Source organism: Marmota monax, unplaced genomic scaffold (genome assembly GCF_021218885.2).
Source record: "Marmota monax isolate L192 unplaced genomic scaffold, Marmota_monax_Labrador192_F-V1.1 WCK01_AAM20220418_F8-fsc00017, whole genome shotgun sequence".
NCBI classification, from domain to species: domain Eukaryota; kingdom Metazoa; phylum Chordata; class Mammalia; order Rodentia; family Sciuridae; genus Marmota; species Marmota monax.
Genome location: NW_026695241.1, coordinates 22,169,660 through 22,196,317, shown reverse-complemented (window position 1 = coordinate 22,196,317; position 26,658 = coordinate 22,169,660). Strand labels below are relative to the sequence as shown.

At 48.4% G+C, this 26,658-nt stretch overlaps 1 protein-coding gene across 3 annotated transcripts in view; it reads right to left on the bottom strand.

The window, feature by feature from the left end:
- The window catches only part of Dpf3 (double PHD fingers 3), a 259,933-nt gene that overhangs the window by 84,139 nt on the left and 149,136 nt on the right, over positions 1-26,658 (bottom strand). For all 3 annotated transcript variants that reach the window (XR_006851067.2, XR_006851066.2, XM_046440970.2), the window contains exons 5-6: positions 26,522-26,617; positions 16,578-16,656 (exon numbers count right to left, since the gene is read on the bottom strand). Coding sequence is in view for 1 of the 3 variants with exons in the window: in XM_046440970.2 (XP_046296926.1) it covers positions 16,578-16,656; positions 26,522-26,617 (175 nt within the window). In the remaining 2 variants the exon portion in view is untranslated. The remainder of the gene's footprint in view (positions 1-16,577; positions 16,657-26,521; positions 26,618-26,658) is intronic.

The window sequence follows — 26,658 nt, the reverse complement described above, 5'->3', positions numbered from 1 at the left end:
ATGGTTATGTCTGCACCAGAGGCCTCCCTTAAGGACAGTTTTGTATCGATTTCATCTTGACATCAACAACTTCACCTCACTCTGTTGCCATGCACCTACTACAAAATGTATTTGTTGAGTGGCTGATGAATGGACGCAGAAACACCTTGCGGGAAAGCCCGGGGACAGGGTGGAGGTAGGCTTGTAGAATCTGATCCATCTATCCACATTAACCTCATACTAATCGTTCTTAAAGCCTACAAAGCCAAACCCAAGCAAAAAGCTCCCCCGATCTCCTTCCCCAGCACTGTAAAGAGCAATAATTTTTGGAGCATATCCTTTGGTTAGAATGGAGATTCTCAAAGTGTGGTCCCCAGACTACCACCATCAACATCACCTGGGCACTTGTTACTGAAGCAAATTCTCAGGCTCCACCCCAAACCTACTGAATCAGAAACTCCAGATGTGGACACTCATAAATAATATAAACAAAGTGACAAACAGCCCGTACCACTTACCCTCACTATTTATTAGTCATCTATTATACGCTGGGTTCTAAGTGAGGGGCTTTACAAATACTATTTATAACTAAAGTCTAACTAACCAGGTAACCCAGATGACTCTGATGTCTGCTGAAGTTTGAGAACTACTATGCTGGAAGGGTGAATCTACCTAGGCCTGTCTCCACTGTGTCCACCTGTCCTCTCGCTGGGTGTGCGTGGCAGGTGGAGGCGCAGCTCTGAGACTTGTGATGGGTCAATGGAAGAATCAGACTCAGATGGCCCAGGCAGGTCCTGGAAGCCAGATGCCCTTATGAAGAGTCCTCTAGATGGAGCTTCATCTTTTGCCTCCTGCTGATGTAAAGTCATTCCTTCCTCACTAGACCTTCAACTCAACAAAACGTGTATCAAGCACCTAATATGTGCCCAGCCCTGTGACCGCAGAAGAACACAGATAAATGAGCCCCAGATTCTTCTCTCACAGTCTAGCAGAGCAGATGTGCCTGTAAATAACAGTGGGGGGCACAGGGGGGCAGCACCTGAGCCAAGAGGGAAATACAGTGGGGAAGAAGGGGTCCGCAAATGGCTTGAGATGAGGGAGCTGGCTTCCCAGACAGAGAAACTGCCCCTGCACTGTGGTGCATGATACGAGAAAGACTTCACCAGTGGACAAAGGAAGTCAGGGTCCCCAGGCACCAGCACACAGCCAGGTGGCAGCCCAGGGGACAGGAGAATTTGGAGAAAGCCCGAGCAAAGAGGCATTGAAGTGGGTGGGAGGTGGACTAAAAAAAGAGAAATCCCTGGGTAGGACTTTATCTTGACAATGGAGGAGTCAGAGAGGATTTTACCCAAGGACTAACTTAATCAGACTTATGTTAGTTAGAATACTGCTTAAATTTAAAAGGCATGAATTTGAAGGTAGCAAGAGGCTGTTGGCTTCATCCATGGGCAAAACAATGAGGATGTAGGGATGGAGAAGAAGAATGGGGAGAGAGGTTCGAGAGAATCTGGTGGAAAGGGGTGTGTATAGGAAAACAAGAAGGAACCGAGAAAGACTAATCATGGACTTCCCAGGCATTCACCCATCAGCCCGGCCTCTTCTGACCATGGCCAGCTCCTCCTCAGCCCTCCTGGCCTTTCCATTTCTTCAACAGTTTGCCTCCCACCACAGATCCTGCACGCCAGGTCTTCCCTCTGCCTGGCATGGTGACCATCCGCAATTTGCCTGCAAACATCTAATCATCCTTCAGATCTTGGTTCAAATGTTCTTCCCCAGGACGTCTTTCCAATCAAAATCAGGACTCTGATTTTTTACCTTCCTCGGACTAATCATGCATCAGTATGCGAGTCTCTCCCGCCAGCGGCAGGCACGGCAGGTCCCTGGTGTGTGTGTGTGCGCACAAGTTGTATCTCCAGGGACCTGCACAGGGCCTGACTTGTGACAGGCATCTGAGGTCAGCTAAGGGAAGCAAGGACGGTGCCACCTTCCTGACTTAGGTGACGGGCTAGAAGAATGTAGGGGAAAAATAAGGTTTAAGGAACGAAGAGAAGGAGTTGAGGGGCTGGGATTGTGGTTCAGAGGTAGAGCGCTCGCCTAGCATGCGTGAGGCACTAGGTTCGATCCTCAGCACCACATAAAAATAAAATAAAGACGTTGTATCCACCTATAACTAAAAAATAAATATTAAAAAAAAAGAGAGAAGGAGTTCAGTCTGGGGTTGGCTTTATTCTCCTGGAGTTTGGGAAAGAGATGTGGACTTGGGAATTGGCCTGGAAGTTATAGAGAGATGTGCCAGGAGCGATTGTGGAGAGAGAGGAGAGAGAGGTGTGGCATAGGAGAGAACTAAGAAAACGTCCGTATCTTAAGAGACCAGTGAAGAAAGAAAAAGGGATTTTTTAAAAAATGGTGAAGAAAGACTCACATGAGAGAAAGCAGCATAAGCCAAGGGAGTAGATTTCAAGATGGCCACCATGATGCCACCAGTCACAGCTCCTGCCAACGGCTACTGAGTCTTTACCACGTGCCAGGACATGTCCAAGTGCGCCTAGGAGACATACTCATGGCAGCCACATCCCCACCTTAAGGATGAGCAGAGCTGGCAGTCACAGAGGCAGTAGGGCCAAGAGGGATGGGGAGGGGGGGAGACCACAGCCTGTAGCAGTTAGTAGGTTACCTTGGCAAGAAGAGGACCTGAGACCTCGTGGAGGTCAAGACAATTCTGCAAAGGGCTAGAGTTCTCCCAGAAATGAGGAAGCAGTGATGAGACCCAGGGCTACTCCCTCCAGCATGGCTGGTTGTGGGAGAAGAGGGGGAGCTGGAAGACGGAGGGACCGCAGAGGCAGGGCACAGCCTGTGCTTTATCAGGGGATCTGCAAGCAAGTTCTCAGGTTGGAGGCAAGGCGGGGGCTGGGGGGAGGAAGGGCAGTTGGAAAGACAGGATTAGGAGGACTGGAGTTAATGGAGCGGATGCCAACCCCCATATGAACCTTCTAACCCCAAGACCTAGTTTTGGAATGACTTCATCACAGGGGCAAGAAAACAGAGTCGAGACTTCCAAGATTTATTCTGGTTGAATTGCATCAGGATCAAACTGCTATGTTGTTGTCTTTTTTTTTTTTTTTTAACTGCTATATTTTGATGAAAAGAAATGCTTTGGCAATCTTGCTTTAACTGGCTTGGAAAAGCTAGAAACACCGGCACAGCTTCACCTCCTGTATTTAATCCTATCTTCCTGTCACTCCAGTCACCAGGGGCTGGCTTCTCGGGCATGTGGCCTGGGCTTTCAGACACCCTCCCATGTCCTGTTGAGCCTCACATTGATACCACCTTGATCAGGGGTCCCCTCCGTTGCCTTTTTCTCTGCACCCCACAAATCCTATAGCTGGTCCTAGAAATCTCCTGGGACTGGGAGTAGAAATCTGGAACTAAGTTGCTCCAACTGATAGCCTGAGACTATCAAGGTAAACCCAGGTCCCTAGCAGTTGGTGATGTAGTTCCCTTCTGAGATGAACTTGAAAGGCCGGCTGCAGGAGTTAGCCACTCAGTCATGATTCCAGTACCATCTACTGCTCTGGCCCTGCTTCTGATCAGCCCTACCTTCAGAGAGGCAGGATCTGTAGCAGGCAAGTAGTGGGTTCCTTCTGGAACAGCTGGGTCCCATCCCTGCTCTGCTGCTGACTCCCTGTGTGATCTTATGTGACTTGCTAAACCTCTCTGTGCCCAGGCGTTCTCTCTGCGCTGACGGTGACAGTACACCTACCTCACGGTGGTGGGAGTGACATGACAGAATGCATTGAAAACAGGGCTCGTGGTGAGTCACAGCCACCATCAGCCGTCATCATCACCACTGCCATCAAAGGCCTCAGCAAAGAGAATAAACCCAAAAGGGGGGAAAAATCTAGTCATTTCTCCTCTGAAGTCCAGGATAGAGAATAGCAAGGAAAAGGGGGGGGGGCATTCTGAAAATAAAGTATTGGAAGCATCTGCTATCCTTTCACCATGTCAGAAATATCTGTCATGTGGAATCAGACTGAGCCCCAAGACTGCTGAAGCATGCAGAGAGGGCCATGCCCCCATCTTCCCACTCCAGCCTCCTTCCCCGGGACCTGGCTCCTTTGCATCACACACCTCTGAAGCCATCACCCCTGGGACCAGTCAGCCCTGCCTGTGCACAGCCTAAGGTCCTTCCTTTCACCTTGGCAAGTGAGCACCTGGATTTTGTGTTCCTGGCACGGTGTGCTTGGAGAACAACGGCTGTGACAATAAGGGACGTCCAGCTTGCCTCCCTCTCTCTCTCCTTCCCCCTGGGGCGGATCCATCTGTCAAGCTGCAGAAATAGCATTTGCCCACATCCCCATCCAGAGCCGGATTCTCCATGCAGGACCTCCCGGCTGGAGTTACAAATGCCTTCGCTGTTGCCCCAGAATATTTACAGCATGTCCCCTGCCCCCCTTAACCCGGCTGCGCTCACTCCTTGTCTGGGGCGGGGGTGGGGAAGAAGAGGAGGAGGAGGAGGAGGAGGAGGAGGAGGAGGAGGAGGAGGAGGAGGAGGAGGAGGAGGAGGAGGGGGCCTCGGGCAGTTTGTGTGAACAAAGCAGCAGCAGACAGCAGAATCCTTCCTGCCGGGGAGAAGCAGCCTCCTTCCCCACTGATAACTTAATGACTCTGGCACATTTTCATCAGCCCAACTTGGAGCACGCAGTGGGTATCTGAGCCAGTGGTTTCCCAGAGACTGAAAGCAACAACTGAAAGCTATTAGGGAATGAGCGTCCAAGAGACAAAGCCTGGGCTTGGGGATCACCTGCCGCATCTCATTCCCAGCTCTGCCCAGTGGCACTTCCATGCAACCCTGAGAGACAGCAAGCATCACCCCCTTCTCTCTGAAGCTCCACCCCCTCGATCGTCTGTGACATGGACCAGCAGCACCCATCACCGACTGGTGCCTCTGGGGCATCACACCTGCAGACAGACAGGCAGCCAGACACCCCTACACAGAATCTCACCACAGCTCATGAGGCAGGACCCCATTTTGCACATGAGGAGACTGAGCATGAGGGAGTTTGGAACCCAAGGCTGTCTGACTTTGAAGCTCACGACAAAGAGAGGTATGGGGTGGATGGTCTCTGCCTGCCACCTCCCCCACTCACACCTCTCAGTGCCTCCCTTTGGCCTGTCCACGCTGGAGCTCGCTCTCTGCCTCTGGTGGGGTTTGGCCAGGAGGAGGCAGCAACAGGGAAACGGAGGTGAGGGACAGAAGAGGTGAGGTTCACGCCTGGCCCACTCTGCCCTTCCCAGTTGGTGGACGCTGTTGGTGCAGGCGCTGCCCCTCCTCCCGGCTCTGGGAGTCATGTGCGGACGGGGAGGGCATCCTGCTCGCCCTTGGCCTACCTTTATCCTGCCTGCACCTCCATAATCATTCTGTCATCAAGTTCTCTTCCATTCAACCCTCCTGAATGGAACCCTGCCTGGGTCCTGCAGAGCCCAACAGAATCACACGCCCCCAGGCTGGTTCACGGGCTGTGGACCTTCGGGGCTCTCCACGCCTTCCTGACACCCCTCTTTCTCTCTGCAGAGCTATCTGGGAGAGGAGGAATGCCTATGACCAGTTCCCCCGAGAGGAGAGCAGCTCCAAGCGAGAAAAGCTCCGTGTGACTCTCAGGCTCACACTCACATTGGGACCAAACCCAAGAGAGACTTCAAAAGCCACCAGCCCAGACTTGTGTTCTCAAGGTGGGGTCGTGAATCCCTGAGACCATCTTAAACAGACACACTTTTCTCAAGATGGCTCCGCAGAGGTTAAAGTGATAAAAGTCATGGATTCAAGGATTGGCCCAGGTCCTGCGGTGTTTAGGCCTGCTCCTTCTTGGGAGACAAGATGCTCCTCTCAGGCAAGCCCAGGGTTCTCACGCCAGGTGGTTTCCCCTCCCCTGCCTTCAGAGCCTGGACATCAGCCTAGGGGGTGGGTGACCTTTGGGAGACTTGGGTCTGGTGTTAACCCTTTATGTTCCCATACCTTTCTAGGTTCTTTTGGATAGAAACACGGGGACTGGGGAGGTGTGGGGTGTGTCGCATTCTGATTTTTAACAGCCACATTCCTTAGGCCTAGCATTGACCCTTGTGTTAGCAGTGAGCCCAGATCAGGATCTGCCAGACTCCAGTGACCAGTGTTCTACTCAGTTTACAAATTTGCTCTTTGTGAATGAGACTCCCCCTTAACAATTCCCTGTAAGAATAATGGAGATGTGCAAAAAGCCCTTCCTTTCAAAATATCATAGAACCTGCTTCTGTATCTCCAGCAGAAAAATGCAGAAACCTCCCAAATCCAGGCATTAAATACATTGGCAGGATGTTTCCCACCCTGCTAAGAAGCAGGGTAACTTTGTTGGCGAACTCTGGGGTCAGCCTTCCTGGGCCAGCTAATTATGTCATCTTGGGCAAATGACTTAATCTCTCCAAGCCTTAGTTTTTATTGTCTATAAAGTGTAGGTAATAATCATGGGCACATCATACAGGAATAGTGAGAACTGAATGAATTCATCCCTGCAGAGTGCCTGGCACAAGGCACAAGTTCAGAAAACACGGGCGATTTTTGCTAATTCATTTCACTTTATAGGACTCCTTCCCTGGACCCCAACAACCCCAACATCGAGGGCACAGGACACAATTGAGATTCAGCCGAAGTGTTCAATAAGTGCCCTTTTTTGATTTGGTACAAAGAAAATATTTGTTGAGAACATTTATGGGGCATGGTGGTGCACTCTTATACTGCCAGTGACTCAGGAGGCTGAGGCAGGAGGATCACAAGTTCAAGGTCAGCCTTAGCAAGTTCTTGAGTACATTTACGAACAAAGCAGTGAACTAATTGTTCTAACATGCTGTCTCCCTTAGTCCTCTTAGAAACACTCAAAAGTTCACATTATTGTCCTCACTTGGCAAAGAAACAAAGGCTCAAAGAGGTTGTGCCCAAGGTCATGGCTAGGAAATGGCACAAAGATTCAAACCAGGAGCTCCTGATTCCAGGAACCAACTTATTCTGGATTTCTTTTTTTTTTTTTTGGTGGCGCTGGGGATTGAACCCAGGGTCTTGTGCATGCAAGGCAAGCACTCTACCAACTGAGCTATGTCCCCAGCCCCAGAACCAAGTACTTCTGACCACCATCCCTCCAAAGGCAGCATCTTTGACTTTGTCCTCTACTGTGTCCTACATTTGCATGTCTTTAATTAGTGGAAAGAGTAAAATATAATTCTTTTCTATTATACAAGAAAAATGTTTGAATAACAAATGTCATTGCCAACATTCTGAGGAAGCTAAACAAAGGAAAATAAAAACTCAGACTCAGTCACCATAAGGTATGGCAGTCCCCACAGGCTTGGGGACCTTCCTGGTGTCCCCTCCCTCAAGATCTTGATACACCTCTGGGGCCTAGATGAATATCTGACACAAATGCTGCTGCTGCGGATGACCTGGATGACCTTGGAGGCAGAGCAGACTTGATCAGTGAGTCCCAGGTCATTTGGGTGATTCATGGGTCCTTACCTGAGGCAGTCCCCTTCCACCTATGACAGGGCGAGATCTTTGGTTCCTTTAAGGAAACAAATGCCCGTTATCATCTGTCAGACTTTCCTGTCTGGGTGTCCTGTCATTTCCACATGTCAAAGCCTCACTGCTTCCCTAAAACCACCTCCCCCTTCAGAATGTGCCAGGTAAGCCTCTCTTCCTGTCTCACTACAAGAGCCCAGATGCCAAGAGTCACCGTGGCCACCCCCTGTCTTTTGTCTCCTGTGCCCTACCCTCCTCTCTGTCACCCGCCAGGTTCCACAAGGACTTTGTTATTGGCCTTGTCTGTTTTATTCCTGCCGTCACCAAGCTCCAGGCCTCCAGTCTTCTCCTGGCTGGCTGCAGAAAGCTCCTCTCCTTCATCAGGCTTCACACTCTTCCCTGACACCTAATCGTACAGATTGACCTTTCTAGACAAGTCTGTGGGAGCGCCAGGCTTCAGCACTGACCACCGTCCCCCTCGGAACACCTCAACTGGCATCCCCACAACCCTTGTGTCACAGACACGCGACTCTGGCCAAGGGGGTCTGTCTTAAGCCCCGGCACGGACTCCGCATCCCCCTCTCCAGACATTCATCGACAATTTGGGATTGCTGCTGTGCTGGGGAGGGGGTGCCAGTGGCCTGTGACAAGGTCCTGCCCTCAGAAGGCTCACTGTACAGTTTGAGAAGATAGGCAAGTGGACCAACTGTTATCAACAGTGAGGCGCTAAGCAACTCAGTGAGACCCTGTCTCCAAAGTGTGAGAGGGAGCCTCGAGGGAGACACACAGGTACCCGCGGAGTCCAGAAAGGAATGAGTGGTGGCGTTTGTCAAGGGTTGGGAGAGAGACTGACAAATAGAACCAAATCCTGGCTTTACCAGCTATTCATTCACTGTGTGGTCTGGGGGAAGCTAATTAACCCCTTCCCTCTCCATTCTCCTTATTTGTAAGGTGGAGATGACCACAGCATTTGTCTCATGGCACTTCCATGAGGGTCACCATTTGACCCAGTTATCCCACTCCCGGGTTTATAACCAAAGGACTTAAAATCAGCATATTGTAGTGACACAGCCACATCAATGTTTTCAGCAGCTCAACTCACAATAGCTAAGCTACGGAACCAACCTAGGTGCCCTTCAATAGAGGAATGGATAAAGAAAATATGGTGTATATATATATATATATATATATATATATACACAATGGAGTATTACAAAGCCATAAAGAAGAGTGAAACTATGGCATTTGGCCAGTAAATGGATGGAACTGGAGACTGTCATGCGAAGTAAAATAAGCCAGTCCCCCAAAACAAAGGCTAAATGTTCTCTCTGATATGTGGATGCTAACACATAATAATGGGGGTGGGGGAAGAAAAGAAGTCCATTGGATTGGACAAAGGGGAATGAAGGGAAGGGAGTGGGGACGGGAATAGAAAGGACAGTAGAATGAATCAGGTAACTTTCCTATGTTCCTTATGGATACACAACTAGTAAAACTCCACATTATGTACAACCACAAGAATGGGATCCTCATTAGAATAAGTTATACTCCATGTATGTATAATATATCACAATACACTCTATGGTCATGTCTATCTAGAAAGAACATTTTTTTAAAAGTGCTAATACAGATGAAGTCCATCAACCATTGCACTCCCATCACATAACCTGACAAACTTCAGCCATTACTACTCTTCCCCCACCCCCATGCATACCCCTCCATTCATGAAGACTGCAATCAGTTCAATCTGTGCTCACTGAGGGTCGCCCCTGGTCTCGGGAGAAGCATCATCTGACAGGCCGGCCTCCCAAGTCCACTCCTGCCTGTTCCTTACAGAGCTCACTGCCTACTCAATTAAATACCACCCAGTAGTGTGTCACCTCCTGGGTGACAACAGCCTGGTCTTTCCAAGTACACTGGAGAAAGAGGAAACAAGGAAACGTAAAGGTGGGAGAAACATTCCTCAGGCAGGTAGACCGTGCAGACGTTTTATATACATGATCACAGTTAGCCTTCCCCACGAGCACCGTCCCAACTGCACACCCCAGGAAATAGAGACTCTAGGAGCAAAATGACCTCAAGTCCCAGATAACAAGCAGCAGAGCCACAATCTGACCTTAGCCAGATCAGAGCACATTCTTCTTCCTCAGCTCCCTCTCACCTGCCAGGACCTACACCCCTCACCAGACTTGTGCCAGGCCCACGGACCTCTCAATTCTGCTTCTTGGAAATAGCAGGACCTTATGCAAAGATATAACTACAATATTGTTGTTAATAGTGAACAGAATTTTTAATAGTAACATATTTTAAACTGGCTAAACATGTACCAAGTAATATACTGATTGCAAATCTGGGTCACAGCCATAAACTGTGGCATGGCCCCATGATGAAATGCTATATAGCCCTAAAAAGGATGTTGTAAAAATGTATTTATTGCTGGGCGAGGTGGTGCACACCTGTAATCCCAATGACTCAGGAGGGTGAAGCAAGTGGATCATGAGTTCAAGGTTAGCCTGGGCAACCTAAATCTAGCAAGACCCCATCTCAAAAAAAAAAAATAATAATGTATCTATTGACATGGAAAGATATTCCTCATGTATTCTTGGGAAGGGATGAATCCTAGAAATGTATACAAAAAGCACAAAGTAAGTTATCTTTGAGGAGTAAGAATACGGGTAATTTTTATTTTTCCTTCTTTGTATGTCTATACAACATTATCTTTTTTAGACTTTTTACACACATTTTAAAAGCACTTTTTCGGGCTGGGGGCAATAGCTCAGTGTTAGAACACTTACCTTGCACTTGTGAGGCACTGGGTTCGATCCTCAGCACCACATGAGTGTGTGTGTGTGTATATATATATATATATATATATATATATATATATATATATATATATGATATTGTGTCCATCCACAACTTTAAAAATATTAATAAATAAATAAAAATACACTTTTTCTACAGGAACAAATATTATTTCCATAGGGAAAAAAGTTATTTTAAAAAATAAAAAGAACCTCTGCCAAAGTTAACACCTACCCCATTATGGGTCATCTGTGTCTTTTCGGGGAGCAGGGGGTGGATAACAGGAGTTGAATTCAGGGGCACTGGACCACTGAGCCATATCCCCCACCCCTATTTTGTATTTTATTTAGAGACAGGGTTTCAGAGTTGCTAAGCACCTCACTTTTGTTGAGGCTGGCTTTGAACTTGCCATCCTCCTGCCTCAGCCTCCCAAGCCACTGGGATTACAGGCTTGTGCCACCACACCCATCAGGTCATCCATATCTCAATAGGAATTATGTGTCACAAAGTTCCCAATAAGTAGCGTCTAGTGAGAGCAAGGCTTCAACTGGGTGAGAAAATGATTCCAGAGAGCACGGGTCACAGTCCAGGCTGCGTTTGGTGGTAGGTCTGGAGGGGAAGGAGCAAGACAGAGCGCTAGAGGGGTGGGGCAATGGCCTTTAAACATTTAAACGGGCTCTGCTTGGCCAGAACAGAGGCACTCATCCTCGGGGGATCAATCCCATGCCACAGGCCCTGCTCCACAAATCAAGTTTCTGGGGCACTGAGCCTTCCCCACACCCCCCGCAGCCCATCCAAGGACCTGCAGGATAATAGCAGAGGGGACTGAGTGATGAGCCTGGCCTCCCTGCAGCAACAAGGGCAGCGAGCCTGAAGGCCACAATATTGGCTTTTTGTCTGCAGTTCGAAGTTCAAAGCACCAGAGCCTTAGAGAACATGGGCCTTAATGCCCTCCAAAAAAAAATTTTTTTTTTCCACTCAGGCCACAATACTCCTCTGATTGCCTTTGCTGCACTCAGGTATAGGTGAAACCAGGGCGGTTTGAAGGAGGTTGAGGTCAAGCAGATTTCCTGGGACTGCAGTGGGTGGGGGCTGTGTCTGCCCCGTCGACTGATCCACTTGTCCCAAGGCTCCTCTGGGCCCGTGACACAGTTTCTGTGATGTCTCAAGATCTGCTCCTGCTTCTGGTTCCTGTCCTTGAGACTTCATGTCTCCCGAGTTAAAAGGCTCATTGTTAAGCTGCTGCCTGGGAGGGAAGGAGCCCAAAGTGCAGAGGAGAGGTGCCGAACAGGGAGGCCCAGAGCTCAAGATAGGGGCCATCTCCGCAAGGGCAAATGCACAAGCAGGTGCCACCGCCCATGAGTGCAGAACCAGGGGCTAGACCCTGCATTAGCTGGACACCCTTCTCCTCCAGTACATCACCAGGAGGCCAGATTCCAGGGCAGGAAGGGATACCAGACCCTGCTCTGACACTCCCCCCACTGGACAGAGTTAAGCCCTTGCTGCTGGGTTTCTGGACAGGAGAACAGCCTGATGCCTTGTCTCATCTAGGATCACAGGCCACACAACTGAAATACACGTGTAAGGGGCGAGGGTGGTGGAGACAAGGATGTCACTGAAACAGGTGGGGCTCAGACAACCCCCCCGATGTGTGAACCCTGGACAGGACTCACAGGTGAGTCAGGCTCCTAGGACACCCTCCATCACGTCTGTCTGTCTTTGGTCACTGATCCACCCCAATGCCCTAGTTTGGGGAGTGGAGGGAGTGATTTTAAGAGATTTAAATTTAAAAGACTCAAAAATCATATAATCTTTCCCATTCCACTTCAATTATAATTACTACCTGACTCCGGCTTGTCAACCTGACACCGAGAAGTCATCTGTCAATAGTGGACAGGACTTCACTTCATAAATTAGGTACATGTGCTCATTAATTAACTTTTAAAACACATTTTTTTTTTCCTTCAACTCTCAGAGCACATTGAACCAGCAGTTTATTCAGGAGATGTTCTGGGGTATGTCAGTTCTGGAGCTGAAGAAAGAGGTGCTCGTATCCCAGTGTTAGCATTAACCATCTGTGTGACCTTAGACAAGTCCCTTCACCTCTCTGAATCTTCCATTTCTTCACATAAAGTGAGATCGTCTGTCCTTGTATGTTAGGCAGAGTGCAATACATGCTGTGAGCACCAATTAACAGGAATTACTATTACAGTTAAAAAAATAAAAAAATAAAAAACCAGGGGAGGGCTGGATAAAGCTTCACCAGTCACTTCCACTCTGCCCAGTGAAAGTGCAGGCCTTGCTCTGCGCCTCCCTGAATGGCTAAGTCTCAGAGACAGAAATTTTTCCATGAACATCACCCCATCTACCCCATCACCACCATCTTTTCTATCATGTTCCTTGAACAAACAAAACAGAAAAGTGGGTCTCTCACCAGGAGTCTGCCTGGTGACCCTGACAGAACAATTCCTCCTCCCGGGAGGAGCCAGGAAGAGGAGAGGCGAACTCTTGAAATGACTTCAGGAGCCCAAACCCAAGGATTCCTTTCACATGTCTGTCTCCAGTTATCATCCCACCTGTAAAATGGGCTAATGAGACGATGAGGAAGTGCATTGACATCACGTGCTAGATTGCTGAGTTTTATCACTGCTGAAAGAACTCGAGAGGAAAGAGTCTAAGAGGCCAACTAAACCACCGGATGCCAGCCAGTGGCCACCTGCCTGGAGAATCTTGGAGCATGAAGAACTTTAGACTAAAAGTAGAGGCTGGGCATCCACAGGCCAGGAGCCTTGGAGTTTGAATGAAGGGGACCAGTCAGTCTCCAACACCAAGAGACATAAGACTGCCCCCTAAGAAACACTCAGAAAATGCACGTTGTGGGACTGCCCCTGTGATTCTGGCAAGAGGCCCAGGAATCTGCATTTTGATAAGCAGCTAGGTCATTTCTGGGCAGGTGGTCCAGGTCCACACCTCTGACAGTCACCAACAGCCTTCTCCACCAAGTCCTATTCCATTGCTTTGTTTGTGGGCAACAAACGCATCTCCTTCAGCAAGAGACCAAAAGAGAAGAAACAGAACTTTAATCCTCAAGCTTGGAAACTTGCAAGATAATTAATAGAGATGGGTTACTTGCTGGAAAAATGAAGTATTCATACACATGCCATAGATTGGGTAAAAAAAAATAAATTACATTCAGGTGATTTAATATTTCTGAGATGGAATAAATTCAATGGCTAAGTGAAAGGCAAGAAGCAAACTATCTATCACCTGAAGTTAGCAGCCAAGATAATATTTCAACCACCCATTGTGAAAGGGACGCTTGGACCAACAACACAACAGGATGGCTGGACCCAGGAAGGGTTAAATACAATTGCATCTGGGAAAAAAATGGCTTATTATCACTCCACAGAAACCCAGAGAGAGGGGTTGGGGTCCAAGGTGACCTAATATTTTCATAAATAACTCGAAAGATGGAGTGGGAATTATGCAAATCAAGCCACAGATGATACAAAAATGGCAGGGACTGCAAATCTGTGAAGAATGACATTTAACTAGTGGGCAATGTCTTTAAATTTGCCTTGATTGAATCTTGTATATTGAAGTCACACATTATCGTATCTGTTTATTGAGACTCAATGGGGCCAAATGTAGAGTGATTTATGGAAGGAGAGATAATCCAATGTATAAGTAGAAAAGTACACACACCTGGAGAGACCCTGGCACCAGCCAGGATGGTGGCACTGATGGGGGAGTGGCTGAGATGGTGTACCAGGCAACCAGAATGTTCTCTGCTGGTGTGAGTTGTGCTAGGAGCTGGTGTGTAAAACCAACAAGGAAATGTGTGTGGCTGTTGGAACCACTTGCTCTGGATGCTACTTCCAGTGAGGATGCAGTGCTTAAATGCAGACCTGGATTGGAATTCAGAGTAGGACTGCACAGAGATGGTGAGGTGGAACCCTGGGTGGACCAAGACTACAAGGATGTTAGGAAATGCTGACTGTGCCTAGATGTCGGACAAAGGTGCACAAAAGACAAAAGGGGCCTGTAGGAGAGAACATTTTCCACTCCTCTTAGGAAGAAACGATCATTCAAAGCACAGCGGGAATCATGAAAAAAAGGGCAGCTTATGGTAACTCCATCCCTGGGGATGTTCTAGAAAGGCGACCAGACACCTCTCTACTTAGGATGCATTAGAGATTATTAAAAGCATTCCTTGCCCAGTTCAGGGGTGGGGGGGTGGGCCTCCTGACCTCTCCAAAGGTCATTTCTATCCCAAAGGATCACATGTCTGAAGGGCACTGGATAAAAATAAAGTCTATTAATCACGGAGCTGCCACACAATGTCCTAGGAGAGCCAGAATAGAGAAGGGCAATCTACAGTGGACCTCACTCCACTGAGGAAGGAAGAGGGAGGCTGTGCACATCTGGGAAGAGCCAAGGAAGCGGCCACTGAGATTTCCAGAAAGGCAACAGCAGCCTGTACTTAGGTCCCCCCCAAGCACTGCAGGGTAGGCAGGAAGGAGAGACCCTGTGGACAGGGAACCGGAACACAGCAAATGGCACTAAGAGCCCCTAAAAAAAGACAGGCACTTTGGAGGAGAGGGTTCGACCCTAGTACTTTGTGCAGAGACAGCAGGCTTGGTGGAGATATCTACAAGGGGGCGCAAATGTCGAAGAAAGGGGACTGGAAAGTGAGTGGAACGTGAGAAAGGGCGCACAGGGTGTGGCCGGGAATATACAGGAATACTATTGGCAGGGCTTCCACCAACTACTAGAGTGAGTGAAAAGCTAACCCCAGGATCTATGATAGCAGAAAATCACCAAAATGAAAAAAAAAAAAAAAAGCTTTTTAAAAGAAGATGAGTGGCAATGCCCCAGGTCCACAACAGCTATTGGCAGCCTTGTGTCTGCGGCAGCCAGACACAGCTGGAAAGCCTGCTCCGTGGCGGGTCTGTGGACCCTTCCCAGCCCGAAGCCCAGAACCAGTCTACCCAGGACAACAAAACTGATCCCCATCCAGGAAGCAAGACCCAGGCCAAAGCAGGCACCCAGTGGCATTGCCCAGAGGCATCGGGGCTGTGCCCTGCTTCCTCCTCATTCTGGACGGCAACTGCCTGGGGTGGGATGTCACCTGCGGGAGTCATCTCAGGAATTTCCTTGCACGGTGTGTTAAACAGCCAAATGGGGGTCATAGAGTTTGAGTTCTTCTAGCAAAATGTTCTCCAAACAGCTGTCACCCCACCAGGCCCGGAATGAGTTTTTGAAAATCACAAGAGGCCAGTGAAGGAGGAAGGAAAAGGCCCCACCTCCAGGGTCCTCCCTGGGCCCTCTTTCCCCTGGCTCACCCCCTGCCTTGGGGAAGACGGATGGGGCACCCGGGGAAGCCCCATGCCCAGTCCTGCCGCAGCTGCTTCCCTGAAGCCCCTTCTCCCCTAGGACAGGGGTCTGGGAGATCAGAGGAGAAGGCAGGAAGGAAGATCTTCAGGAGGGTGGATTTGAGGGCTGTCCTTGCCATGGAATGAACAGATGGTGGCAGATACAGGGAGAAGACGACAGGGCAGGATGCTAAACCCACCGCCCCCTGCTCTGGAAAGTGCAAAAGGACAAAAGCTGCTGACCACAGTCGCTCCTCAAGCTGAAGGTCTCTAGAGAAACAGCACAGTGACAGGGGCTCCCTGCCACCCCTCTCTCCCAGCCCCACGTCTGCAGACCCCAACCCAGGACCAGGCAGTCGCTTGTCCAGCAGAGGTTTCTGAAGCAGCAAGAAAAGTCTGGAGATGGATGGAGGGGTGTTTATTAAAGTGAGTCATCGTCCCAGAGAGATTCCTAGGTTGTCCTACCGAGGACAGGGAGAGAGAAGGCAATTAAAGAGAAACAAATGAAAAGCCACAAGCGCCTTTGTTGGGGGGTGAGTTATGCTTTTGTTTGTGACTCTCTGAAATGGAGAAAGAAATAGAGGATGAATCTTAAAAGAGGTGGAGGGAGAGAGAGAGAGAGAGAGAGAGAGAGAGAGAGAGAGAGAGAGAGAGAGAGCCTGAGGAAGGCCACCAAGAAGGCACTGCCAGACAGAGAGGCACAGGAGGCCTCCCCGACGGGCTCCCCTGTGCAGACACCCTGGCTGCATCAGGAGGAGGGGACACTGGTGGAGGAGCAGGTGGGCAGGCAGGGTGCAGGCCCAGGAGCAGTGGCCTGGCTGCCACGGAAGCAGAGGGCAGGGTGGGGCTGGGGCAGGAGCCGAGGCGCCCATACTTACTGTCACAGACGTAAGGCTTGTCGTGGTCTTCCTGAGAGGCAGCGTCGTGCCTCCTCCTGCCACCCGCAGAGCCGCGAGCCTGGGAAGACAGGGGGGGTATGGGGATGCTCGTTATTATGATGGTCACACGGCTCAAGAGCATGCGCCCTGTGAGGCCCTGCGTGCCTCGCCTCCATCTCTCCCACACCTTCGCCGCAGCACCAACGCCAACCCAGTTTTACAGGGGAGGAAACTGAGTCCCAGAGAGGTCAGGGAACTTGCCCCGAATCCCGCGGCTACTTGCCTGGGTCATCTCCTTAAGCAACTCCAAGGAGGGAGCACTATCATCTACATTTAATGGATGACAGGACTGAGGCAGCAGAGAGCAAGGAGCCCAAGGTCAAAAAGAACAGAGCCAGGACACAAACTCAGGCTGAGTGAGAAGCCCACGGCGATCGAATTCCTACCGGGTACTGGGGCTTCCATCCCACTAGGGCCTCCTCCTGGGGCTTCAGTGACCCAGCAGGAAGATGCCAGCCCTGATCCCTGTGCTAATCATCTGACTGGCATTATTGGGAGCAAATCCCGGTAGGAGAGGAAATGCAACTGCAGTTGTCACTCCACTGCCCACTCCCCAAGTGTCCCAAGAGACAGCCAGGCCTAGTATCCAGGCCCAGGACACAAGCCCAGACACAGGGGAGCTTCTGTCCCCTTGACGCTTGACCTTGAGTTGGGATGGTTTCGGGTCAGGTCTCCCTGTGTGGTCTGCCTCGGGCCTCCAGCCAGTGACTTAAACCTTGACCCTCACAGTCTCCTGACGTGGCCCTGCTGTGTGCATCTCCCAGGGGGGACCGCATGAGAAGTGGGGGGGATGACTCTACCTTCAGGAGAAAACCAGCCCAAGAGGTCGCTGGCAGCTCTGCCGTCCAGGACAGTGGCTACAGGAATGCGGGAGGTTTATTTTTAAATCTCTGTAAGTCCCACACTGGTCACGTGGATAGCACCCTACCTCCTCCAGGTCATTCTTTGGTAATGAGTAGCAGTAAACTCCCAGCCAAGGAAAAAGGCCGGCTGAGGTCTTTGGGGACAGAGAGGAAGGGGCAGCAGATGAGAAATGAGACACAACAGCAGCCTGGGGTGTGGGGGAGATGCAGCCGTCTCAGGGCCTGGCCTGCAAAATGGCGCTGGGGGCTCACCGTGGCGAGGCCCGTACCCCAGGCCCCGGGCCCTCGCACACTCACAAAACACCCACACTGCACGATCAACCCCACCAGCCAAGCTGCCGCCTCTGCCACCTCCTCAGCTTGTCTCTCTCCAAAACAAACTCCTCCTCCCTCCCTCCAGTCTCTTCTCTGCCTCCCCACCCCCCAGCCCTGCACGAGTGACAGCCAGCCTCCCTCCTCCCCTCGCCCTCATTACTCAGAGTTGACCCCAAGAGGGAGCTGCCAGGCGCTGGCAGTCGCCCCAGGGCACTGACAGGCACCCATGCCCAGGATGCCAAGGGTGGTCGCCCTCGTTGCCTGCACACCCACCCCCCCACGCCACCTCAGTGAAGCCAGGGACAGCTTGACGTGTACAGCCCACAGCCCTGTCACAGCCGCCAAGAGCAGGTGAAGGCAAGTCAAGCGGAATGACGAAGAACAGCAGCTGGGAAGGGGCTCGGAGAGGAGAAATACCTCCAGGGAAGAGGAGGGGTCAGCAGAGAACTGGAAGCGCCAGGGCTTCCAGGAGCAGCTCTGCAGAGAGCCAGGCTCGCAGGGCTGCAGGGCTGACTCCCTGGGCCTCAGTTTCCTCCAGCTGCAGGATGGGGATCTGGGTCGCATGGCACCTGGGGGGGACGGGTGAGGTATTCTTCTAAGGCAGCAGCACCAGAGACCCCTGAAAGATCTCGAGCTTGGCCACTTGGAATCTACCTGCCCTGCTCAAAAGTCACCTCCTCTAAGAAGCCCTCCCTGACCACCTTCTGTCCGCTGGATAGCCTTTCCTCTGTCCGATCATGCTTTCTCACAGCTCTTGCGCTGGCTGGCATATAATGTGTACATGTGTTGCTTTACTTGCTCACTTTCTGTCTGTGCCACATGAGGTGGAGATCAGTCTATCTAGTCCATCACTATTCTCAGAACTAGGCGCAGGGCAGCCCTTAAATGTTTGCCAAAAAAAAAAAAAAATGAATCCATCAATCTGGCTGGAAAGTCAATTATTGGTGGTCTCCTTCACTCTCTGTATCCACACGCTACTGATTCTTCCTTCAGAGATCGTTGCAGCCTTCGCAATTCCTTTCTATTCCACACCCTGAACCAGGAGCTCCTCAACTGCTCAAAGAACCCACCAGCTGGGCTGTTCAGCCAGTCCTTCCTGCAGGACTGCCAAACCATGTGGACACAAGGGAGAAGGGACAGGAGCCCATGGTCATTCATGCATTCACACATTCTTTCATTGCCACCTATGACCTGCTTACACATCCAACGGCAGCCTAGTGCAGATCTCATCGGGTTTACCCCAACTCAGCTACATCCACGTTTTTGTTTTCAGTGGTCCCTGTCATGGCTAGTCTCTCCTCTACCCAGCCACATCCAATCTATGCTTTAGCCCTGCTATCATCCCATTCTTCCAAAAATCTTCCCCTTGCCGCACTGAAAAGTAAAAAGAGCCATGTGGACATAGATTTGAACACCAGCTATATTAGCCAGTCTTTGGTTACTATAACAAAATACCTGAGGCAAGCTGCTTTATAAAGAAAAGAAGTTCATTTTGACTTATGGTTCTGAAGATGTAAGGTCTAGGAGCCTCATCTGGCAATGGTCTTCTTGCTTGCAAGCTTGAGGTACCCCAGAGCATTATAGGGCAAGTGTTAAGGAGCATGTGTATGTATCATTCATGGGAGTGCCACCCTTATCTAATGACCTTATCTAATCCTAATCGCTCCAAATTCCATAGTCAGATTAAGTTTTCGCCTCTGAACACCCAATTGGGATTAAATTCCAACACACGGAGCCAGGAGGACAATCAAACTGTAGCATCAGCCATGAGACTTGTACTAGTTACTTCTCAAAGCTTGGGTTTTCTCCTCTGTAAAACAGGAACAGCAACACCTCCAGAGCAAGTTGTTGAGAGGGTTAGACCTAAGGATATGACCCCACAGGGACAGTGCTAAGTCTATAGGAAGTGCTTGATAAATTATTTTTCCCTCCTTACCTACATTGAACTCTGTCTTTTTTCATTGCTGCTGTTGTTGTTGTTTGTTTGTTTGTTTGTTTATTTTGTTTTGTTTTGTTTTTGGTACCAGGAATTGAACCCAGTGGCACTTAACCACTGAACCCCATTCCTTTTCTTTCTTTTATTTATTTTTTCTTTTTTCTTTTCTTTTGAGACAGGTTCTCGATAAGTTGCTTAGGACCTCACTAAGTTGCTGAGGCTGGCTTTGAACTCGTGATCCTCCTACTTTAGCCTCCAGAGTTGCTCGGATCCTCTGGCTCTGTTTGCCCCTGGTTAATGCACTGTCAGAAACCTGCTGTGTTCTCATTGCATCTTAAGTTTTAGCATCTTCTCCTTAATCTGATTCTGAGGTCCTTGAGGGCAGAGATGGCACTTCGTACTTTATTATGAATCACTAACACTTAGCGTTCTGCGGGGCTCACAGCATGCAGAGCTCTTTCCTGTGTATTAGTTCAGTTAATTCTTAAAATAACCTTTGAATTAGACCGAGGAGTAGTATTATTCCTATTTATCATTTGATGAAGCAGGCTCTGAGAGGGTTCATGACTGTCCACAGTCACAGGACCAGTAAAAGGAGCAGAACCCTAGGTTTTCAGACACTGTTATGAAACCTTTGAAATTGATTTGCCAAAAAAGAACCTGTCTACACTCTCTGAGAGCTGCCCACCTCATTGCACTCCGCCCCACCCCACCTCCCATTCACATACTGGTGGGCCATGGCAGCCATGATTGTACCATAGGACCCTGCCCCATAGGCCACGGCTGATTGGCTGGTTTAGGATTCGTCACATGATTTTGGAGCTAATCAGAGCCTACCTCCAAGCTGGGCCAATCCGATTCTACCTCTAAGGGACTTGGAATGGGGAAACAATGACCCACAATTAGTATAAGCCACTTGAACTATGGGAACCCATAAATTCTGGAGCTATGGGGCAGAGAGAGGAAAGGAAAGTTAGAGGAAAGGAAGAATGAAGGAAGGGTCTGGGGTTGTGGCTCAGTGGTAGAGAGCTTGCCTGGCGCTGTGAGGCCCTGAGTTCGATCCTCAGCACCACATAAAAATAAATAAATAAATAATAAAGGTATTGTATCCATCTGCAATTAAAAAAAATAAATAAAACAAGAAGAATAAGGCGGAGAGAAAAAAAAAAAACACAAGGGCCAGAAGAGGCCCGGGTTTCTTACTCTTCCCCAGTTCTAAATTCCCTGTCTCTTTCCCGCCTTTCCTGTGGTTTGGATCTTCAAAGATTGCTCAAATTTGGGGCAATGGCCCAGCAATTTTTCAAATCCTCCCCATTTTTGCTTAAGCCATCAAGTTTCCTGCAACTAAAAGACCCTTAACTAGGGCAGACGGTCCAAGCCAAGGGCTAGTTCTTCTATAACAGTTGTTCTCAAACAGTGGTCCCGGGATCCGTGTCAAAACTATTTTCATAATAATACTAAAACACTATTTGCTTTTTCCCTCTCATTTTCTCAAAAGTGGATAATGGAGTTTTCCAGAAGCTACATGACACGTGATGATGCTTTCACTGTGAGCTTAGGTATTCTTAAGCTTAAAATTTTTGTTTTAATTTCTAATGTAGCAAGTCACTAGTGAAATAAGTCTCACTGGTTATAATCAGAACAATACCTTTGCAGGGGGCTCACCGTGATTTTTAAGAGTGTAAGGAATTGCTCAGATGGAAAAAAAGAAAATTAAGGACCATTGCCCAAAACCTTTGCTACTGAAAGTGTGGTCCTCAGACCTGCAGGGCCAACAGCACCCAGGGTCCTGTTAACAAGGCAGGAGCTCAGCCCACACATCCCAGACCTGATGCCTCAGAATCTGTACTTTTCCAAGACCTTTGGGTGCTTCGTATGCACTCTTAAGTTTGAGAAGCACCAGACTGCACCATAGTGCATCAAAAAATACTGATTAATAGATTCACTGATAATACTCAGGTGGATGACTTAACAATCATTTTATGAACCTTAACAAGCTGTGATTTCTAGGGCTAAAGTTATCATAAACATACTTGTTAATTGTTAGATTTGAACTGCTCTCACCCCTCAGGGAACTTACATTATCAGAACTCCCAGAGCTATTCCCTTTGCTTGTACCCTCCCTTCTAATGCCTCGCCTTTATTAAGCACTCAAAATTGGCTGTGTATTCTTATTTCCATTTTACTGAAGAAGAAACTGAGGCCCAGAGTACTTTTACAATGTGGTCACGGTCACAGAGTTTATATAATTTATCCAAGGAGTAGAAGGTGATGAAGCTGGGGTTTGAACTCGTGGGTTTGAAGTTCAAATAAGGCAGAACCCATCTTGTAAACTCTACCTGAGCCCTGACTTCCTCATGTGTACACAGAGCACCTGAACATCTTGTCAACCTGCAGACCCTGATCCAGTCCATGTAGGGCAGAGGCTGGGCTTCTGCCTTACTAATGAGCTCGCTTGCTCCAAGGTAATACTGAAACCACAATCCAGGACTACACATGGAGGAGCCAGGCCTAGACTACCCACGGAAATGGGAGGAGTTATTGACCAGTAGCCATCAGCTTAACTGAGGCTGTGGGGGAAGTAGTGTCACATGCTATTGAAGCACAAAGAGGCCCACCCATACCTTTCTGGGTTCTTCCATAGCTCCCACCGTGGATGGTATGTCCATAATGTCATTGTACAACATGGAACCAGTAGCTGCTAATCGGCGAGCACTGGCTGAACCCCAAGCTAGTCTCAGCCCTATCCTTGCTGTTTCAGGCCTTCTCTAGGCTCCCCTGAAGTTGGGGTACAACTATTATTTCTGTCATAGTTTGGATGTGAGGTGGCCCCCAAAAGCTCACATGTAAAACAATGCAAAAAGATTCAGAGGAGAAATGATGGGGTGGCGAGAGTCTTAACCCAATCAGTGAATTAATCCCTTGACAGGGATTAACTGAGTGGTAACTGAAGGTGGGTAGGTGTAGCTGGAGGAGGTGGGAATTGGGGCGTGGCTTTGGGTATATATTTGTATCTGGCCAGTAGAGTCTCTCTCTACTTCCTGATCATCATGTGAGCTGCTTCCCTCGGCCACCTTCTTCCACCCTGATGTTCAGCCTCACCTTGAGCCCAGAGGAATGGAGTCAGCCTTGTATGGACTGAGACCTCTGAAACCATGAGTCCCTAAATAAACTTTTCCTCCTCTACAGTTGTTCTGGTTGGGTCCTTTAGTCACAGCAGCAAAAAAAGCTGACTAAAACACTTTCTGTTTTCCATGATTCAGTCATTCATTCAGCAAGCTGGGTCCTGGCTACATGCTGAGCATTGAGCAGGCACAACTCCATGGAAAAAGCACAGAGCTGTCTTCAAATCCTGGCTTCTTCCTGACAAGGCTGAGTGATCTTGCCCAAGTATTTAACCTTTGGGGGAGTAATAATACCAACTTAAAGGAACGAAGGAAAAAGTTCCAATCAATAGAAATATACCAGGAACCACACTTGTCATTTCAAATTTTCCAGTAGCTACATTTAAAATAAGACAGAGGATCTGGGCTAGGGTGTAGCTCTGTGGTATAGGGCATTTTTAGCATGCTCAAAGACCCGGATTCAATCCCTAGCACTCAAAAAAATAAATGAAAATAAGGCAAAAAATTTTTTAAATGTACATTTAATTTTACTAAAACATAATTTATTTTAATAATTTATTTATTTAACCCATCTATCCGAAATATTATAATTTCAAAATCTGATAAATACTAAGATTGATAACGAGATGTTCTATGCTCCTGTCTTCATGCTAAGTCTTTGAAATCTGGTGTGTGTTTTCCATTTATAGCACTTCTCAGTTTGGACCAGTTGCTCCATGTGGCCAGCAGCCTCTGCAATGGACAGTCAGAAATATAGAATGTAGTGTAAAGCACCTGACACAAGTCATCACTGTCTGCATAGTAACTTCATTGTAAAGTGCCCGTCGCATTGCCTGGTTTAGAGTAAGTACATTGTAAGTATAAATGGCTGTGGCTGCTGCTATTGCTATTGACAATCTCACAGAGCAGACACCTAATTCCTATTCATTGACTGCGAGTCCAATCTTCTAGATTTATATTGAGAGTGCAGAAAATGTTAAGAGGACCATTTTCTACAGTCTACTCTAGTAGGTTTGGTTCAGGAGACAGGAAGCAGGTCAGGAGTTACACAGGCCTTGAGGTTCACAGGAATTTCAAGCTCCAAAGCCTTCCTCCAAGATGGAATCAGACATCAATTATTTTGTAGGCAACCCCACCTGCTGAATGAAGTAATGAGTCTAGGCAAGTTCGTCGGTGGCTATGAAAATCACTAGGTGAAAATTTGTTGAGGAAATTTATAAGGGAGGAATCAAGCTGGCAATAAATCTACTGACCAATTCAAAGACCACTAAAAGCAAAAGAACTGGACACCATGTGCCTCCAATAAAAGGTACATCTCACCACCAAGGAAAGATTCTTGCCTACCTCAAAATAAATATTTATAGATACACACACACACACACACACACACACAAATAACCTCAATCTATTTAAGTCTCTAATCAAACAATAGTAGTTCGTTTGTCCACAGGAAATATGTTTCGAGACTCCCCATGGAGCACTGAACCCTAGATAGTACCAAATCCTATAATTGAATGCCTTTTCCATCTTAACTAAGCACTTATCATGCATTACGGCCATAACTTCTGCAGTTTGAGGTGCAACAGCAAAGGTAGTAGGAATTTCTTTTTTCTTCCTTACCATGTCACAGATAAAAGATTCTCGCTGTTGATCTTAGCAACCTCAACATCTGATATGTTTTTTCTTTCTTTAAGAACTTTCACCTGTTCATTTAAAGGGAATACTTTATGGCTTCTCTTTGGCGTATCCAAATCGCAGGCATCACTACTCTTGTGCTGTGGGGCCACTATTAGGTAAAATAAGAGTTACTTGAACACAGTGCTACAAAACTGGCACAGTCTATCTGGTAACCTAGACAACCCTATTGTGACTAATGGGAGGGTGGCATATACAGTGTGGATGCGCTGATCAAAGGGGCGATTCGCATGACAGAGCTAGACAACCCAAGATTTCATCACTCTACTCAGAATGGTGCATGATCTTAAATTTATGAATCAGAAGTTTCTGGAATTTCCATTCAATATTTTCAGACCAGGGTTGACCACAGGTAACTAAAACCATGGAAACCAAAACCATAGAAAGAAAAGACAACTATACCAGTTTCCAGGAAATACAATGGAAAGAGGAAGACATAAAAGCACCACTACGCCACCAAATCCTGAATGTGAGAAATTCTACAAGATAAGCCAAGTTCTTCAACAAATCAATGGCACAGGGGTTTAACACAAAAATGTGTGTGGTAGAGAGTCATGAGAAAGAGGTATGTGTGGAATAAAGGAGATGTAGGCTGCAAACCAACCAACCAGCACTGGACATTTTTTGAGAAATCAAGGGGAAATGAACAGAGGCTGGATAGTAGCTATTAAAATAATAGTCATTTTTACTGAGTATGAAAATGAAATCTATTAGAGATACACTCTAATGTCTAGGATTTGCTTCCTACCCACTCCTGCTCATGAGGAAATAATCAAACAGATAAACCAATGAAAAGTGGGAGAAAAGAACAGATGAGACAAAACAGTCAAAACACTGGCAACTGATGAAGCTGGTGACAGTGATATAAGAATGCACCATCAGACAGCTGGCCTGCCCGCACTGAGAGATCCCTGCTCCTGTCAGCAGGTCCGAGCATCTGAGCCCATGGTGCGGGCAGTGCTAAACTACAAGCAACTGTCGACTGAGAACTTGCTAGTGATATACAGTTCAAGACCCTATCCCAGATCTGCTGAATCAGGACTGCTGATCACAGGTCCCTAGGAATCTGCATTTAAAAGCTCTCTCAGAGATATTGTTGTCCACTAAAGCATAGGGGCTGTGAGAGTAGGGAGGCTTGCGAGAATTATTATTGGACCCAAACCCACAGGGCAAACTTCTTATCTTGAGGGGAAGGGTCCTGCCTGCAGCCTGTAGGAGCCAGACCCTCCGGCCTAAGAGAGTGAATTCTCCAGTGGGGAGCCTCAGTTTACCCCTGGAGGGTCCTCTCCATCTCATTACTATCCAATGCCCTTGCAGACCACAGAAGGTTAACCACAGAAAGCCCCTCTGGGCTTGTACATGAGGCCTCTGGAGAACCAACCTGGGGCCTGAAAGCACCACCCTGGCTTGGCTCTCTCCCCGCCGGGGACCAACCACTACCTTGTTTTCATCCCTTCTACCAGGGGTTTCCCTCTGCTCATCCCAGCTCTGACCCCTTCCTTGCCCCATCCAGACTCCAAAGCTCATGCCAAACCCACTTGGGGACCATCAGCTGCATTCCCCCTTCTTCCCCAGCAGGCTCCTGCTCCCAGCCTAGGGAAGCGCACCCCCAAAGTTTGTGTCCTGACCCTGTCATTCTGGGATGACCTCAGGAAACTTTCAGCCTTTTTTCATGACTGAGTGATGGGCCCAACAGACACCCTCTCCTCCTCCTCCTCCTCCCCCGCAGAGTGCCTTCTGCCTCCTCTCATCCCTCTTGCCAGCATGGAACTCCTCCAGGCTCTGACCGGATCAGAGCCCCTCTGGAGTGTTCCTCTCTGAGTATTCTCCAAGCCAGACCACGGGTGTGAGATCATCTCGCTTCAGTGGGACCTGGAATAAGTCCAGGGATCGATTATTGGGCCTGACCTCAGCTCTGCTCTTTCCTCCCTTGTGGCATCCCCCACTTACCCGTCCTCTGGTCCTATTCTTTCGCTTGGGAATATCCTCTTCTAAATCCTCTTCTTCATTCCCTTCTTCTACATTCTCATCATTTTCCAAAACCCTCTGGAATGACAAGAAAATCAGTAGAAGATTTGAGAAATTAA